General features: G+C 34.2%; 3 protein-coding genes and 1 pseudogene across 3 annotated transcripts; 1 reads left to right on the top strand and 3 right to left on the bottom strand.

Moving 5' to 3' along the window:
- The first annotated feature begins 789 nt into the window (after positions 1–789).
- On the top strand, positions 790–2415 carry LOC111367009 (pentatricopeptide repeat-containing protein At1g66345, mitochondrial). Its single transcript, XM_022987688.1, has one exon. The coding sequence runs from the start codon at positions 790–792 to the stop codon at positions 2413–2415; it is 1626 nt and encodes a 541-aa protein (XP_022843456.1).
- Positions 2416–4119: 1704 nt separating this feature from the next.
- Positions 4120–5978, bottom strand: LOC111367010 (annotated as a pseudogene).
- LOC111368145 lies at positions 4626–5511 on the bottom strand. Its single transcript, XM_022989375.1, has 2 exons — positions 5133–5511; positions 4626–4832 (listed from the first exon to the last, which is right to left on the bottom strand). Exons 1-2 carry the CDS (start codon positions 5295–5297, stop codon positions 4641–4643), a joined length of 357 nt encoding a protein of 118 aa, XP_022845143.1. The 5' UTR covers positions 5298–5511; the 3' UTR covers positions 4626–4640.
- A 4573-nt stretch (positions 5979–10551) lies between the features above and the next one.
- Positions 10552–11982, bottom strand: LOC111368146 (geranylgeranyl pyrophosphate synthase 7, chloroplastic-like). The gene has a single exon (XM_022989376.1). It carries the CDS (start codon positions 11962–11964, stop codon positions 10858–10860), a length of 1107 nt encoding a protein of 368 aa, XP_022845144.1. The 5' UTR covers positions 11965–11982; the 3' UTR covers positions 10552–10857.
- Positions 11983–15962: the final 3980 nt, after the last annotated feature.

Here is a 15962-nt window from a genome sequence, read left to right on the forward strand (position 1 = left end):
TTTTACTATTAGGTTAAAATAAAATTTTAAGATAAAGACTAATTTATTTTTTATTTGCCTTCTTATAGATTTTTAAGTAATTCTTCAAAGTCTAATAATGTCTGAGAATTTATAATATCAATATCTGTTATCATATCTATATCTGTTCTAAAAGGTATATCATATTTTGAAATATTTTTCTTCCTTTTTTTCCAATTTATCTATGATATCTTGTATATCTTTTATAATTATTGTTCTAACAATTCTTTTAGCAAAATTTTCTAATAAGTTTTCTTTGAAGCATTTTAATATTTCTTGTGATGCATATAATTGTTTTTGATATCCTATCTTATCAATTTCTTTTTCAAACTTAATTTCATTTTTTTTTTTAACAACCTTTTTTATATTATATGGTCCTCTCTTATATTTGAGTTTTTCTATTTTATAATTAGTCATTAATAATTCTCACAAATTTTTAGAAAAATTATATGTTAATTTTTTAAGGACTTAAATAGAAGATTTATATTAAATAAAGGGTTGTTTTTTAATATTTGTTTAAGGGTATTTTAGGTAATCCAAAATGTTTAGAAAAGTGAATGGCTATTTTGAAAAATCAGGTCAATTTCAGGTATTTCCCCCGCCACCACGGCACACTCAGCCCCTGCTACGCCTGCCGACCTCCAATTCCAGCCCCCCAATCTGTTCATTCACAACCATCGCTCAACCACGGCCATCAGAAGCCGGAAAGGCGATATAATGCATATACCATAACCGGCGGTGATAACTGATCCCCCTCCCCGCCCTACAAAAATGGGTATTTCGTCTCGCATCTTTCAGCCCAAAAATTACACTAAATTATGCATTCCCTTGACATTCTCCACCCATAATCACACCTTAAATGGACCACCACAAAACCCTGCTGAGGACAAACTCGTCAACTCTATACTCGAATCTCTACACAAAGGCTTTAACTGGACTGCCCTTGCACAAAAATTCAGCGCAGTTCAATTTACCAACTCCATAATTCAAAACATACTGCTACAGCTCAAAGAACCCATTAATTCAAGAAAGGCCTTGACTTTCTTCCACTGGTCAGCGCAGCAAATGAATTTCAAACATGGGCTTTTCAATTACTGCATAGCAATTCACATATTAGTAAAATCGAGGCTTATCAAGGATGCTAAGGCATTGCTAGAATCAGCATTAATGAAAACATCCTCCAATGGTAATTCTCAAGTATTCAAAGTTCTTCGTTCATTGATTGATAGCTATGAAGTTGTTGGCTCAATTCCTTTTGTGTTTGACTTGTTTATACAAACTTGTGCAAAGTTGGGAATGGCTGATGATGTTCTTGATGCATGTAAATTTTTGAATGTACATGGGTTTACATTGAGTGTGATTAGTTTTAATACTTTGCTTCATGTTATGCTAAAATCGGATGGAGTCCACTTAGTTTGGGCTGTGTATGAGCACATGGTCGAGACAAGAATTTATCCAAATGAAGTGACTGTTAGGATTATGGTGGGTGCTTTGTGTAAAGAAGGGAAGTTAAAGAAATATCTTGATATTGTGCAGAGAATGCATGGGAAGAGGTGTTCAGTTCCTGCGTTGCTTGTAAATGCTTGTTTGGTGTATAGGATGATAGAGGAGGAAAGAATTGAAAATGCAGTGGTGTTGTTGAAGGGAATGTTGCAAAGGAATATGATTTTGGATAATATTTCTTATTCTTTGGTTGTCTTTGCAAAGGTGAAGATGGGGAGTATGGGTGCTGCAAAGCAGATTTATGAGGAAATGCTCAAGAGAGGTTTTGAAGGGAATGCTTTTGTGTATAGTTTGTTTATTGAGGGATATTGTGAAAAGGGGAGGATTGAGGAGGCAGTTGGGTTGTTGGAAGAAATGGAAAATGTGGGCCTAAAGCCACATGACGAAATCTTTAATCATTTGATTAAAGGTTGTTCTACTTCTGGACGATTGGAGGCTAGCTTGAAATTTTGTGAGAGAATGGTAACAATGGGGCTTGTTCCTAGTTGTTCAACAGTTAATAAGATGTTTAGTAAGCTGTGTGAAAATGGGGATGCCAAGAGGGCTAATGAGATGTTGACCGTGTTGTTAGATAAAGGGTTTGTTCCCGACAAGCGTACATATTCCTATCTTGTTGCAGGCTATGGTAAAGATGATGATGTCGAGGGAGTTCTACAGCTTTATTTTGAGATGGAACACAAATTATTTATGCCTGATTCGTCAGTTTTCACTTCATTGATTATCAGTCTCTGTCGGTGTGGGAGATTAGAAGAAGCGGACAAGCATCTGGAGACAATGAAAGCTCGATCATTTGTTCCAAGCTCATACGTCTATGAAACGCTGATTGTTGGCCACTTGCAGAAGGGAGACAAAATGAGAGCTCATAAACTTTACACTGAAATGGTTGGAGAATGATCAAAGACTATTACCTGATATATGGGATGCGAATGTTGATTTACAACGCATACGAGCTGAAGCGATTGCATACTTTAAGACAGAATGTTCAAAGTAGGCCATTTTACTTGTGGCACCTTGACTAAGAAATAGTGCACCTGGATGTGTAATTTCTTAGAATCTTAGGTATATAAAGACCGGATTTTTTGTGTGCACAAACAACAATTTGGTTCACATATCAACAAATGGAAAGAAAGTTTGGGACATTGGAGAAGAACTTAAATTTATTTACAACAGCAATAAGCATATTTCCTATATAGAAGCAGCTGATGATGACAGTTACAAACTCAAGCCTTGTTTTCTTTGTTTCCATTTCTGTTTTGTAGGTTGGGAAGTTAGATTAAAGTTAATGAGATGTATTATTTTCAGATAGCCACAAATGAAAGTCGAACTTATGGAAATTTTTATAAACTGGTTTGGAGATTTATATTTAACACAAGGCGCGCATCGGTTTGGACCAGATAAAGATAATTTTAGGCCTGGTTTTTGGTAAAATATAGTGGCAATAGTTATCTGTTGCTAAGTAATTTCTATTTTAGTTTCTAGTTGGGTGTATCCCAAGCATCTAGCAGGGCTTCCTCGGTAAGTTGTTGAAGATGTAAAACAACTATCTGAGTGGTGCAAAGGATAAGGGTGATGTATGCTCAGTCTTACTGGCAGTCACAGTGTGAGAATTCAATTCCTAAAATATGGATTGAGACTTTTTGTGGGCACCAGTGTACAGACAGCTCTTGTTCTTGAGCTTGTTGGGACACATCCTGTGATTAACTTCTCTCACGATGCTTCAGGGGCGGAACGGTGGGAGACCCTTAAGATTGGGGTTCAACCTTTTAAAACAACTATCTGAGTAAAGTAGATAAGGTTGCATGATTCATTTGATAATGAAACCAGCAGCTCCTGGCTCGTCCCGTCATCAAGTACGAGTCACTACACTACTACCAAGTACACCTCTTTGTTCTTAAGGTGCCAAATTACCATATCCTCCTTACCTAGTCGGCTCAAAGGCAGGTTTAAAATGAGATCACAATCAATCCAGATGTGCATCAATCTACTCAGAAAATCCTTTTCCATAGAAAAGATGATCCAGTTTTGGGTCCAGTTGCCAAAAAATCAACCTTCCAAAAATATTTACCTTTCAAGATTCTAGCCAGCGGGGAATCCAGATTGGAGAACGCTGTCTCGTCTGTTTTGTCACCAGGGCCTTATTGAAACACTCCTAATCACGGAAACCAAACCGCCCACTCCCTTTGGCCTACAAACCATTTCCATGCAGTCCATCCCATTGGTCTTTAGTTATTCTGTGTATACTATTGTGCTCAAATAAACATTACCAAATACGATTGAGGAAAAAAGAGTAACAATTTTGTCTAATAGTCTGTTCATTTCTCTGGAGTTCAGCATATCAGAAATGCAATTGACAAGTAAAAAGCACAAAAAGAGAGAATATATAGTCGAGCTCAATTGTCAACGCAGTCTAAAATGTTCTTCAGCTTCTCCTTATGCCAAAAAAGCAAGAACATCTCGACATCACATATGAACAAAATGATTTTTACCCTTGATAAGTACTTGACTATTTATACTAACCAACCAACCAGTAACTCCATAGCATGATTTACCATATGAACTAAGAAAAGAGGAAACTAATAGATGTTCTTTTAATGCAAGTGGATATTCATTGTCAGCTTCAAGGGAAAGGAGCATCATAATGATCTAAAACGATAATGCCTACACATTCAGTCAAAATCACGGCCTATTTATTTCTTAAACGTAAAAGAAATTTTTTTTGAATTTCTTTTCTTTTATGTATGAGCCTGGTGAAACAAAAACTTCTTCCTCCCCTTACTCCACCCCTGGTCAAAATGAATTCCACAAGTTGTTGAACCCCTAGGAAGCTCTAGCAATTGTTTGCAAATCTCAAGTTTTAGTTCTAGACTAATAAACGAGGGTGAGATCGTAAGATCCTTCAAAACTCGAGCATTAGCCAACAAATACTTTACCGTCTCCATCTCTTGTGCAATTCCGTGAAATCCTAATAGCACAATAACTTCAAGGCTAGATAACAAGCATTCAGGCACCATTTCTACATCACTAAGGAGACTGATTTGCATTTCCTCTTCAAGGAAATCCTCATCATTCTCCTAACAAGAGAAACAGTAGAATGAATATTTAAAAACTATAAAAAAATTTCAAGCAGCAGAAACTACCAAATACTGTTCATTGTAACCCTCTACCTCACGAATTAGTAGACATTTTAGGTTTGGACAGATATTAAGAAGATAAGCTATCATTCCCTGATCAGTGTAGTAATTTACGCACAGCTCTAGACTGGTGAGGTTACTGAAAGTAGGCAGATGAAGGCACCGGGCAGATCTAGGTACCTTCAAAGGGGAGAAAATGGTAATCACAATAGTCCACGGTGGAAATCATTAATTTCAAATAATTGAGATAAAACAATAAAATGTAAGATCATGTTACATGACGGAATATACAGAAAGAATAATATTATCTAACACCATTGACACTACAACACCAAAATAGGTGGCATGATGTTATTGACTCAATGAAAGGTAAAATTAAATAACTAATTTAATGTCACATTATTATCACCTAGGCTAACACCAGTGGTGTTAAATAGCATTATACATACAAAAAACATGTATAGAAATAGAGCAGCTTACAGCTATGAAAAATTCATCCATCGATGAGGATTTCACGATGCCAAGCTCCCAGAGAAATCTAACTGCACGACTATGAAATAATTCAGCAGTAGCGCAACATCCCATTCTCAATTCTGCTGTAACTACTGATCCCAGATTCTCCACAATGTATTCCGTTGTGAACATATTAATAAGAAATAAGTCTCTGAGATTTGGGGGATTAATTACCAATTTCCATACCAATATCCCACAATCCGCTTCTAGCCGTACTGTCAATCTCTTCAAAAGTGGACAGGAAATAGTGAATATATTTTCATCTGCAGATCCCTCAATAGTTAAGTCCTCTAGAACTGGGCAACTAGAGAAAAGCTTCTCTGTGAAGTCACCTGAAGGCTATATAAGATCAGTATTGAGAATTTTCAGATTTGGAAGATGGAAAGAAGTAGGAATATTCCTTGGGGAAAATGGACCATGACAGTGAAGTATTAGACATGTTAGGGTCTTGCATGTGAAAATACACGGCGAAATCGTTGATCCTTCAAATAAAAACTTGCGTACGTTACGTTGAACTACTTCATTCACCCATTTATCAACATGGTCAAATTTAACACCATCATCTATCAAACAGAAACTATTAATCTGTTTTGAGGTGCAACAGCTGAGTACATGATCCACGTGAAATGCAATCGAATCAGCTGCATCGAAATCAAGATTGATGATAGAAGTCCAAAGGTTTCGCCACCTCTTTGACAAAATGCTGGTTTGGACTGCAGATTGTGTAGAAAGAAATTAAAGAATATGACCAATTATCGCATCTGGCAAGAAGCTAATTCTATCTCCTCCCAACATTTTGAAGATTCTTTTCCCTTTTGAACTTGATTCTCATTGTATAAGGTACTCTTTCCCTTAGAACTAGCAAAAAAACGGAGAAAAAAAAAATTAGAAAAATGTCCACGGCTCATACAACAATCAATTATCCTCCATGATGCAACAAGAATTAGGGTGATAAATCATTAACCATTTGTACGAAGGCATTTTTTTGTAATCTAAAAATAAACAAAAAAAATAAAATAAAATTAATGAATGTCAAAAACAGTAACAATAACAAAAATAAAAAATATTAATAAAAGATTAACAAGACATCAAATTGGGGACAAATTGAACTTGAAGCAAGTACCATGAATCACCAAATTGAAATAAATGTTGAATGAAAACAAAAATTGAAAAGGGGATTCAAAATGAATAATTTCGAATCGTTAACCATATTTTAGCTGAAAATTTTCTACCTTAATTACCCATTGGAGCCAATTTCACACGCCAGTTTCTTGGATACAATTAAGGATTTTATGTAGATGCCAATATCCGGTGGTTGGATAGGAGATGGTGGTGAAGCCGATGAGAAGCGAAGAATGGTGAAGCCGATCCAAATGAGAAGAGAAGACACGGGTGATTTTTTTATTTTTTTTATTTTTTATTTTTTAGGAAAAAAATGAGTTAACTAAATCACCAATCACCAACATTTAAGTTTGGTTACTACTTGCTCACCCAAAAATAAATGGTTACTGAATGCTTACCCACTTTTGAAAATCCATCACCTGTTTCACTTCCATCCATCCACCTAGGCAAAAATTTCCATGAAGCAAACGAAATTCCTACGTGACCACAAACATCGTTAATAATTGATAAGTGGTCACTAAAAATTAAATGAAACGTAACCCTTTTCCTTCAAACAACATTTTCTTCCTTTCCAAAAATGCTTTCTTCCCAGAAAATTAGGTATTTCTTCCCAAACAACGTATCTTCTCTTCCAAATCTTCAACTCTGATTTTCCCAATTTAAAACCTAGTTCATTTTCCCCAAATCCTTTACCAGCGAAAATCTAAAAATTTTGCCTCTTCCCACAACTCCTCATGGAATAAATAGTGAGGGGGAAAGCATTTGGAGATTGTATGGAAATTGTCAATTAAATATATTTGACTGGTTTAATTTTCAATTTAGAAAATATTACACTTGTCAATTTTTTATTGGTGGGTTAATGAAAGAGAGTGGATAAATAAGGAAGAGAGAGTGTGTAAATTCCGTGGAAAATAAAATTCTACTCTTTCTAAAGAAAATATTTTTCTTGATTTTGAGGAAAATATGGTTACGAGACTAAAAGTGGGAAAATATTTTCCATAAAAAAAATACCAATCAAACAGCACAAAATAGGAATTTGAGTGAAAAAAAATACATTTTCCATGAAAAATATAGGTAATCAAACGCACTCTCTAAGATTTTTATAAATTTAAGGGTTTAAGTTATTTGTCAATAATGTTCCATTATCTAATAGAGGCTGTTGCAAGCCACTCTTTTATTTTTAAAGTTAATTAGTTTATTTTTATGTTCATATGGTATTATCAACTAATAGAAGCTATTAAGATTTTAATGGATTTTAAAATATTGGATTTGAATAGATTTTCACAAATTTCATAAATATGGTGAAATTTCAAAAATTTGATTATATGTATTTTTAAGCTTGAAATCCATCCAAATATTTCAAAACCTCTTTATTAATGAAATATTTATAAATTCACTTGTTATTGATAATATCTAAATTAAAAAAAAAAGTCATTGAATTTCATTAAAATCTTAAGTAGGGACACTTAAGTTTTAATGGATTTTATTAACACCTAAATTTAAAAGAATTTTTAAAATTCATCACAATATTAATTGATAGCACCACTTTGAGTCTTTTACGCTTTTATATCGAAGAAGTCGAAGTAGTAGTAGGATTCGTGGAGCATACTACGTCATAGTGTGATTGTATCCCATTTTTTAGGATTTAGTGGAATTATCTCTAATGTGCATCTCTATTTAAAGAGTCCAAATAATGAAAATGGAGTGAAGAATTTATATCACACACTAAGTATTTGAAGTAGTTTGAATTTCTCGAAAATTCAATTTTGGAGGTGAAGGTTTCTTGATTGCGCCTATCATAATAATTTGCATTATTAATTCGATACTAACAATTTGTGTTCATATCACGACAAACAATGAAATTTTATAGTGCAAGAAAAATTAGAGGATCTCAGGGTTTGAGATATAAAATTTCGACCTGCTATTCTCATCATGCATGTAAAAAGTATTCTTCCCTTTTTTTTTTTTTTTTTTTTTTTTTTTTTTTTTTTTTTTCTTTAAAATTTTTTTTTTTTTTTTTTTTAAAAAAAATTTTTTTCTCTCTTTTGAAAAAAAATTTTTTTTTTTTTTTTTTTTTTTTTTTTTTTTTTTTTTTTTTTTTTTTAGCCATTGTTAAAAGGGGAATTGAAGTATATGGAACACTCATCAGAAGATGTATGACTTCGACTAACAAATTTGAAATTATGAGTTGGTCAAAAACTTTATTTTTACGGTATATTCTATTGTATCAATACCTTTTACGACTTTTAACCACACATTTCTCGTGAAAATTTGTGAATTGGGTTTTCGAAACAGTGTAAAAAGAAGGGCTTCGAATCATTGCTATTTGACTCGGCAATGAAGTTTGTGATTAAAATTAATTGTTTAATTTGATTTAGAATTTAATCAATTTTTAGCTAAATTAAATAGGGACATAATCTAGAAAATGTTCGTTTGTTGGCTTAATTTTTTACAAAAGAATATTTATAGATCATATGACTTTGAGTAAATTTTAATTTTAATGAAGATTTTTTTGTTTGATAGAAAATATTTAGTCCACTTCTATTATTTGTCTTACGAGCAGACTTGAACTTGGTCGAGTTCCCCAAATAGGTCAACCCAATGGTCAAGTCGCCTAAGTTATTACAACCAAAAAAGGAAAAATTGAAGTAGCAGTTCCTAACCTTTTTATTTTTTGCAGACTTTATCCTAACCTTTATTTTGTGCTAGTGGATGTTCCTAACCTTTCATAAATATGCACCTGAGGTTCATTTGGATGGAAACAGTCCAAAACACCGTTAGTTGACCTAAAAAATTAAAGAATTAACATTCAATAAAACCGTCCAAAAAGGTATCAACATCCAATAAAAATCATCGCGATAGCAGATAGTTCAAAGAATTTTCTCTATCAACTGATGATGTTTTGAACGGTTTCTGACCAGATGGACCTTAGGTGCATGCTTATGAAATGTTAGAGACCTTCATTGGCACAAAATGAAGATTAGGATAAAGTTTGTAAAATATGAAAATGTTAGGGACCGCTACTGCAAATTTTCCACAAAAAAATGGTATATAATTTCAAAAAATAGCAATTACTCAACACCTTGAACCAACCAAACAAACCAACTTTAGTCTGCCCTTGTTTGAGCCCCATTTTAGGGGATAAGAATGAATTTTTGAATAGTGTATTAATTGGAAATGTGATTAAAAAAATAAGGAAAAAGTGATTAAAGGAAATGTGATTAAAAAAGTTGAGTCTTATATGAAGCATGAAAGAAGCACAATATCTTGTGGAAGAGAAGCAAGGATTAAAGGAAGAAGGGCATTTTGAAATCTCAACATTTTAACCAGAAAATGTTGACATTAAATTGAAAAGAAGCTCAAAGTTCAGAGAGAAGTTGCAGCTCGTTTAACTGATGATCCGTTTTTCTCTCATTGAACAATGGAATTCATAAGTTGTAGAATGTCATTGCTTTAGTTTGAGCATTCTTAACTATATATTTTTTGTAATTGTTTCTCAAATTGAAAATATTTGCAAAATATTAAAGACACTAGTTTGGACATGACTGGACATCATTAAGGAAAATTGCGTATGAGATATATTTCTTTTATCGTATCTAACTCAATGGAATCCATCGTATTAAAAGTTGGTGAAGGGGTCCTTTATAGTGGCTTGAAATAGCGACCCAGCATGAAATTTCAAGGCATGGGATAACACTTTCGTCGAGACTTTATTTGTCCATTACATAATGAGTGTACACTGATCCAAGTAAGGATCCAAGATACAATGAATCAATGAAGTGTTTGTTGGTGTCTATGCACTAACGAAAACAAGCCAATCATCGTAGACGAAAGAGAATATATAAGAGAATCTTTATTATAAAGTTCTGCATTATTCCAGACATGAAGTATGGTTTTGAAGAAAGCAAAAACTCAAAATAGCAATTAGAAGAAAATAGAAAAAAGGACAAGATAGATTTTCATATATCTAAAAAATGAAAACAATTTATAAATGTTAAAGTTAATACACCCTTTCATAGAATTACAATACATCATAAGAGCCACAATCATTTATATATACGGTTACATAAATGTGAAAGGACGTGGAAATTTTTTATTTTTTTTTTAAAATTAAAAATGAACAAGTGCATAGTACCTGTTCTGGTGTGTGGAGGGCACCGCTAGACATGCAAGAATCCTTGCATGTCGCGGCCCGATCACCATTAAGCTCTGGCTGGGTGGCCGCTGCCATGTCCATTGCCATCCTAGCTCGTGGTCCTCCGTCCTCCATCATTTTGAACCTTTCTCGGATGATTCCACGACTCATACAAACTCTTTTATGCATCATACAACGTAGAAATTCGACATTATTAGGAAGTCTTCCAATATTAAGCATATGATCGTAATGATCAATTTGCAATCAAGAAACAAAGAAACATTTAATCATACTACCGAAGAGTGTATATATTCATAGCATTTCACTTCCCCTGTTCGTTTGAAATCAAGACAACTTTTCTGTACAAAATATAGTAGGGAGAAGAAAACAGAAAATCACAAAGAAATAAACATCTTTTTCCTTTTATCTAGGAAATTAATTTTGCCGGTGCGCGATATAATTAGCTAAATGATAGAGTGGCGCGGCCTTGGAAGCATCAAAGTAACTGAGCTCTTCCTTGGCTTTAGCCACCAGTTCTCCGGCAAACTCATTGGCCTTATCGAGTCCCAAAAGCTTTGGATAAGTAGCCTTGTCATTCTCCAAATCCTTGCCGGCCGTCTTTCCCAATTCCTCGGATGACTTAGTAACATCCAAAATGTCATCCACAACTTGAAAAAGCAATCCTATGCATCTAGCATATTTCCTTAGCCTCTCAACTTCAATCACATGTCCTCCACCCAAAATTGCTCCACAGACAACTGATGCTTCTAGTAACTTTGATGTCTTGTGCACATGAATGTACTCTAATTCTTCCAAACTCACTTGTTTCCCCTCGCTGGCTATGTCTACCACTTGCCCTGCAACTAGCCCTTGTGATCCAACCGCAGAGCCGAGTTCAGAAACGGCTTGAATCACTCTCTGGGGTGACACATTTCTTGGAGTCTTGGCTGCTACATGTTCAAAAGAAAGGGACAATAGTGCGTCACCCGCAAGAATAGCAGTTTCTTCCCCAAAAACCTTGTGATTAGTGGGCTTTCCACGGCGCAGATCATCGTTGTCCATGCACGGGAGGTCATCATGAATGAGTGTCATTGTGTGGATCATTTCAACCGCACAAGCCATGGGCATAACCATGGATTCTTCTCCTCCTACTATTTCACAAGAAGCAAGGCATAATACAGGCCGGACACGTTTTCCTCCTGCAAGAAGGGAGTACCTCATGGCCTCATGGATTTTAATTGGAGTTAGCAAAGGAACTGACTCGTCTAGAGCTTTGTTCACCATTTTTGCCTTCAATTTCATATACTCATCAAAATTGAACTCAGGAAATACTAAGTTTAGGGGTTTGGAGGTCACTAGTTCTTCTTGGGCTTGTAATGACTGAGAAATAGAACTCTTTACAACATGGGTAGGCTGAGTTTTCATGCAGATAATACTAAGGTGGTGGCTGAAAGAAGTTTTTGGTGGCAGAGAGAAGCCATTGTTAAGGTGTTTGTGAAGTACTAAGTTTTCATTGCTAGAAATTGCTGTCAAGAATGCCATTGATCAATGTTAAGAAGAGACAATAGGTGACTGGGTAGGTTGTATAGAGACTAAAGCTATATTTATACAAGGCATCAATCCATTTACTATGAGATGCTCTTTTTGTTCTCATTTGATTATTGTTTATGCTTCAAAATGTGGTTTTGGACCCTAGTGATACCAATTTTGGGAGTGGCTCATTTCTGTCTCTGTCTCTGGCTAGTAGTAAAGGTTGTCTTGTATATTTAAGAGTCAGGATCCAAAAGAATTGTTGCCGACTTCATATTTATCGAAAACAAGATTCAGTCCCCCCCCCCCCCCCCCCCCCCCCCCCCCCCCCCCCTCGCTTGGTGGTGTCCAACACCCAATGAGAATCTCTTAAGCCGAATTTTGTACATTTCTCCAAAAAAAAGCTCCCTTGTAAACACAGTATTGTTCATTAGCCAATATTAAACAAATTGTCCTGCAAACCATTGACTTATTGATGAAAGTGGACAATTAATCAATAATTTATTACTCAAAATAGTTGTAAGACTGCTCCCAATTTTAAAATGCTGTTAGCTAATTGAAAACAAAAGCAAACAAGATGGAAATTAAGAAACGTGTATACTTTGAAGAGAAGGTATACGTTGATTCCAAACCCAACCTAATCAGTAGATTCTTTTCAGACAAACAAAAATTTGTTGACTTGAGGAAAATTTTAAATGCGGTCTACGTTAATCTCTCCCTCTCCCTGTATGTGGGACTCGAACCTATCCAAACTTTTTTGATTAATCTTTTAGATGTTTGTCATAGAATTTGATGTTAAATGATGAGGTGGTACTTGACTCAATGCATAAAGGCGCGCCAAAGAATGCAAGAAACATATACGAGGCATTTTTTCTCAAAAACAATGTTTGAAGCTCCATCTTATAAAATACAAAATTGGTTAATTGCTCAAGCACATCAACCAACACAAAAGAATGTCACAAATGTGTTGACATGCTTCGTGTCGATATCTAATTGAATGATCAACAAATGACTCCTTCTTCAGAATTTGCAACCTCGACAGTATCGCATGCATTCTTCGTACCATTTGCATGCCTAATGCGCTTCAATGGATGGAAAATCCCGTAATGGCTCTATTCCATGCAAGGTCTAAGCAGCAATCGAGACCTTTGGACATCTTAGAGGAGAATCAAATACCTCTCCTATGTTTGAGGCTTACTTTAAATGCTCCTATTGACTGTCAAAGGCCTGCGCAAATACACATGAAGGTATCAAAATGAATAAACTACAATATTTATTCTTTTAAAAACATGGCTAGATTTTAATATTTCACACATAGGACGATGACATATATGCATCGTTACAAAAATTTTATTTCATGTTTTACTATGTAATTTTTACTAAAAATACTGTTTCATATATGAAGTATATTTAAAAATACTAATTTCTAATAATAAAAACTGAATGACAATTTGTCATTGAAATATTTTGAATATTGCACACTTCACTGAGAATGGGTAAGGAATATCAATGGCTTCCGTTGCTTGAGCAGACTGTATTTCCCTCCCTCAATTGGAACCCAGAAACTAGCGGAATCTGCATCAAAAGTTTTCAAATTCGAAGCTCTATCCTGGGGCCAAACTATTATTCTTTCCTTTCTACCTCAACCAATCACAGCACATACTTTCCAAAAAATACACAGGCAGTGCCTGGAGTGGTTGCCCATAGTGTTTCATTGGAAATTTGATAGCGAACTACTTTGAGCAAGAGTACCCGAAGCTTGGACGGACAGAGTAGTTTTCTGAAGCTGATGTATGCAAAATAATGACTAAATTTTCTGCTAAAAGCTCTTACTTTTTTTCTACATGGCAGAATCATCTCTATAAAATAAATAAATAAATAAAAATTTCATCAGCCATTACTTGATACCGAACAAAAATTTCATTAAAATCTAAATTCACATAAACACAGTCGTCATTTCTAACAATCCAGATTTTGTAACGTTTATAGATAATAATAGGACAAGTTTTTCTTGGCCCTGTGATATCCATTACAATCTCTCTACTAACAATCTCGTACATATCTAGAAAACGGTGAAAATCAGGCGGTCTTTACAAGCTTTGTTGACCACTTATGAACCAAGCAACCAGTATTTCTAATTTTCACATCCATGAATCTCCTTTTGCCTTTAGCAGCTTCGGTTTCCTCAAAACTTGCCATCGACGCAGTACTCCTTAGAGGTGGTTGAGGATCGCCTGTCCCTATTGATGCCTCCACAACTTGATTCACCATTTCTAAAGCCTCGCTCATTTCTGGGCGTGTTTCTGGGAGTCTGGCCAAACAATGATCGGCTACAAGTGAGAGTTTGTTAAACACATGCTTCCCTTCATGCTTCAAATCCAATATCAACTTAAACTTCTTAGTATCAGATAAAGGCTATAATAGAAAACAAAGGAATTTCAGAGAGAATATGTTGTTACATACTCCTTCAAGTAGGGTTTTTATGCTTGCAATAAATCCCCAATCAACACAAGGTGAAATCAGACTTTGATTTGTGCGATAATAGAGTTTACATATTGCGTGAAATCTGTATGATGATCAATTGTTGAAAGATTTTTTTGGGATTTTTTGGAGGAAGATGATTCTTGTTTGGGAAGAAGATGAATGTTTTTAGGGATTTCTAGATTAAACAACTTAAGGGGGGTGTTTGTAAGTTACCTAAATGGGTAATTGGCACAAAATGGAGGAAATGGTGGGCAATGGCTGTCCCACCCGGTATGTTTTCCATAATAGCCTTTGACCAAGTTATTTGTTAAAAAAAAAAAAAAAAAAAGAAAATGTAAACAAAATGTGTAGGGTCGAAAATACCCTCATTTAGAGGAAAGAAGAGAAGAGAAAATAGAGAGAAAAAAGAAAAGAAAAAAGGGAAAAATCAGCTACCGACCGTCGACGTCGCCTATGGACTGCCCGGACCTCCCCAACTTCGACCAAGACTAGAGCCACCTCGGATTCGCCGGAGACCGTCATTTTCTTGAAGGTTAGACATGTTTTCTATAAATAACTACTTTGAATTTGTGAAAGTTTGAATGTTTAGGATATGAATATGGGTTAAATTCATGTTTCTATAGTTAAAATGTAAGAAAATATTGAATTTGAGGTTAAAATCTTGAAAAAAAGTGAAAAAAAGGGACGGAGCTCGCCGGAAATGGAGTTTCCGGCGAGCCCGCCGGTTTGGTCCGTAACGGACCAGATGGTCCGTTACGGACCAGACCGGACCCGGATTTGGTCCGGGTCTGGCTAACCGGCCCAAATCCGGGTCCGTCAAATATATATAATTTTTTTTTTGTTGTTGTTGTGTGTGTGTTAAGAAATAAAATGAAAAATAAAAGAAATAATATATTAAGAAAATTAAAGAAATATTTAAAGATAAATTAAATTGAGTTTTAATTTTTGTTCATTTCTACTTAAATATACGCTTCAAATAAATAAAACACATGATTAACGAAATATTAAAAAAATAAATTAAATTGAATAATATTTTTTTACCTAACCAATTAAGATAATTAATTAAAGAAATAGTGAAACGAGAAATCGAATAAATATTATTATTTTTATTCAAATAAATAATCGAAATAAATAATATACATAAATAACGAAATATTTAAAGAATAAATTAAAAAACAATACTTTTTTTACTTAACGAACTAAGATAATGAATTAAAGAAATTGTAAAAGGAAAAATCGAATAAATATTATTGAAATAAATAATCGAAATAGAGTAATTAAATATGAAATAAATAAAACACATGATTAACGAAATATTAAAAGAATAAATAAATTGAATAACATTTTTTTACCTAACCAATTAAGTAATTAAATAAAGAAATAGTGAAACGAGAAATCGAATAAATATTATTGAAATAAATAATAGAAATAGAGTAATTAAATATGAAATAAATAAAACACATGATTAACGAAATATTAAAAGAATAAATTAAATTGAATAATATTTTTTTACCTAACCAATTAAG

Source organism: Olea europaea, chromosome 18 (genome assembly GCF_002742605.1).
Source record: "Olea europaea var. sylvestris chromosome 18, O_europaea_v1, whole genome shotgun sequence".
In the NCBI taxonomy this organism is placed as follows: Eukaryota; Viridiplantae; Streptophyta; class Magnoliopsida; order Lamiales; family Oleaceae; genus Olea; species Olea europaea.